Source organism: Humulus lupulus, chromosome 4, assembly GCF_963169125.1.
Source record: "Humulus lupulus chromosome 4, drHumLupu1.1, whole genome shotgun sequence".
Classification (NCBI taxonomy): Eukaryota; Viridiplantae; Streptophyta; class Magnoliopsida; order Rosales; family Cannabaceae; genus Humulus; species Humulus lupulus.
In genome coordinates, this window is record NC_084796.1 from 141,608,485 (window position 1) to 141,611,778 (window position 3,294).

The window sequence follows — 3,294 nt, forward strand, 5'->3', positions numbered from 1 at the left end:
TTGTATTTGCAATTAAGTTAGTTTTGTATTCTCAAATATTTAACGAGGGTGTTTAGGATGCCAACCCAATTTTCCGTTTCCTAATCCATGTTTACTAAGGACAAGTCGAATGAATAATTATTTAATCACCATTACAAGTGGATATGCTTAAGTAGCACAGTCGGGCCTAAAAAGTTCTCCATAAACTCCATATGCTTAATTTGATAAACTTCAATACAAAATTATATTACTACTTTATTTTCAGTATCATATTTTATAGAGGAACTAAATTGAATTATTTACTATCGTATTTTATGCCCTTCTATTTTAGGCTCATTTGAATTATATATATATTTCCATTTTCCAGTATTGGAATAATTTGAAATGAATTAATTATTAAGACATTCATCTGCTCTTCACATATAATTGTACTATCTAATCCAACGCATTAATAGGACAAAATAAATTTAGGCATGGAATTTAAACTGAAATTAACAAGCCCTTACAAACAGTTTAACATCATGATATTGGTTCTACATGATAAAAATGTGTTCAAAATACTGCCTCCACAAAAGATATGAAAACATTTTTTTTGCCTTCTCCTACGAAACCTATAACAAAAAAAAACAACTTCACTTGATTAAACAACACAACATAGTACAGAAAAGTGTTGTTATCCAGACCTCGCTTACTTGTTCTTAGATGAACGATGGGGTGGAGATGAAGAAAAAACTTCGTTAGGAGCCTCATTCGGTATGTGATGAGAACAATGGCAACACCCTTTGTTCTTGATTTCCTCCACGTAACTCAGCTGATTAAACAACATGCTAAAAGTCAAGTTTTGGAAAGTGTTACGGCTCATGTAAATCTCCGTATTAGGAATATTAGTATTTGGTTGTTATAACTGGTTTCTGTTAAGTGTGTACTTTCTGTTATGGTTTGGTTTGTCTCTTGGACCTTTGGTTATATAAGGGTCCTTTGTGTAATAATAAAGTCAGAGAGGTTTTCTTTCATTGTCTGATGGGTATTCACTAATATGGTATCAGAGAGTATTTTCTTGTCTTTTTTCTCTGTCACCTTGGAAACACAAACTGAAACCCTCTTCTTGAAAAAACCAAAAACCCTCTACTGTTTTTCTTGGAAACCCTCTTCTTGAAAACAAACAAAACAAAACCGTAACCCTCTTTTTTTTTTGAAACCCTCTACTGTTTTTCTTGGAAACCCTCTTCTTGAAAAACCGAAACCCTCCCCTGTTCTTGAAACCCTCAACCGTCTGGGGTCTCTCAGCTCTACCGTGACTGTCTCTGCCGCCTGGTTCGTGTGGGTTGCCTCTGCTCAGCCGCCTGGTTTGCGTGGGTCGCCGCTGCTCAGCCGCCTGGTTCGCGTCCTTCCTCCCTACTCAGCCGTCTGGTTCGTTGCTCATGGCTCGCACAAGACAATCCCAGCCACGAAGCTCATCGGTCTCCAGCTTGCCCCCTGTGCCGACCACCGTCCCTGGTGCGTCTCCTTCAACTCCGGTCATGGCGCCGTCTCCTTCTCCGAACCCCAGTGTTGCTGCGCCTCGTGCTGGGTCGTCTTCCTCACCTCCTCGTGACGGTCTGCCAGCTGCCCCATCGCCTCCTTCTCCGGGTCCTCAGCCCCCTCCTCCGGCCACTGTTCTCCCGAGGTGTTCTGCTCCATCTGGCGATGGTCCTCCGAACCTTGGCATTCCGTGTGCCTCAACAGCCCCTATATGTCAACCTTCTCAATTTGATCACATCTATCACTTGGGAACCGGAGACAATCCCAATTTTCTGATTTCAACTCAGATTTTAACGGGTCAAGAAAATTTTCAGTCTTGGAAGAGGGCTGCTTCCATCTCCATTGCTGCTAAAAATAAAATCCAGTTTATAAACGAGTCCCTGCCTCAACCCCCTCCCCATGATCATTTTTTTCATGCTTGGGTTCAGTGTAATAATATGGTTATGGCTTGGATTTTACAATCTGTTTCTCGTGAAATTGCAGCTAGCATTATGTTTCAAGATTCAGCCACCGCTATGTGGAAGGACCTCCATGAGCGATTTAATCAAGGCAATGGTCCTCGGATATTCCAGCTTCAAACTTCTGTCCACACCATCAAACAAGGTGAATCGGATGTCAATTCCTACTTTACTCGTCTCAAAGCTATTTGGGATGAACTTAAGGAGTTTCAGCCTATTATCCCTTGTTCCTGTGGCTGTAAATGTGGTGCTGTTGAAAGATTGCTTGGATATTATCACAGGGACCAAATTATACAATTTCTGGCGGGTCTCAATGACTCTTTTTCTTCTGTGAGAGCCCAAATTCTGCTCTATGATCCTCTTCCTCTGCTGTCCAAAGTTTTCTCCATGATCTCTCAAGAAGAAAGACAAAGAAGTCTAGGTCACACCATGCCTTTCATTGCTGCTACTGCGGGTTCACACACTTCTACCAAGCCTCCATCAAGATCAAAGAAACCGAGACCCACTTGTTCTCATTGTCTCAAGCCGGGTCACTTAGTGGAAAAATGTTTTTTTCTTCATGGGTTTCCTCCTGGGTACGGTGACAAGCGTCGTCAAGATGAAGCTATCAAACCTTCTGTTCATCAAGCTTCCGCTTCTAGGTCGATTTTAGGCAAACCACCTGTGCTGTCCCAAACCGAGCTCAGTCACCAGCTTATCTCTCTCCTAAGTCAGAATCTTCAGCACACCGTGGCTGCCACAGACACCAATATGCCGATTGCCTCACAAGTTTCTGGTAATCTCGTTGACTTTCCTTCATGTCTGTGGATTGTTGATAGTGGAGCATCTCACCATGTGTGTTACTCTCTTAAATGCTTTAAGACTATTGATAAACATCCTACTGCCACTTTAGTAACTTTACCTAATGGACATATCATTCCTATTTCTTATTCTAGCACTGTTCAGCTCTCTAGCTGCATTATTTTGACTGATGTCTTATTTGTTCCTGATTTTCAGCATAATCTCTTCTCGGTTAATGCTTTCTTACAACATAGTAATAACTCTCTAATGTTTTCTGCTTCTGAATGCTTTATTCAGGCACCCTCTCGGACTTCCAAGATTGGGATTGCTAAGAAATACTTGTACTAAAATGGACCAATGGCATTTCCGCCTTGGCCATCCATCTATGTCAATTTCAAATTCAATAAATAAAACTCTTGTTTTTTCTAACAAGTCTTATGATCATGATTGCTCTATTTGTCATTTAGCTAAACAAAAACGACTTCCCTTTGTGTCTAATAATAATCGTGCTTCTCAGCCTTTTGATCTTGTTCATTTTGACATTTGGGGGCCCTTT

General features: G+C 41.0%; 1 protein-coding gene across 1 annotated transcript; it reads left to right on the forward strand.

Moving 5' to 3' along the window:
• The first annotated feature begins 1,499 nt into the window (after positions 1–1,499).
• Positions 1,500–3,086, forward strand: LOC133832574 (uncharacterized). The gene has a single exon (XM_062262897.1). It carries the CDS (start codon positions 1,500–1,502, stop codon positions 3,084–3,086), a length of 1,587 nt encoding a protein of 528 aa, XP_062118881.1.
• The last annotated feature ends 208 nt before the right edge of the window (positions 3,087–3,294 follow it).

Bases quoted from the DNA above. Each gene is read 5' to 3' on its own strand.
- LOC133832574 (XM_062262897.1), top strand. From the start codon at position 1,500: ATGGCGCCGTCTCCTTCTCCGAACCCCAGTGTTGCTGCGCCTCGTGCT.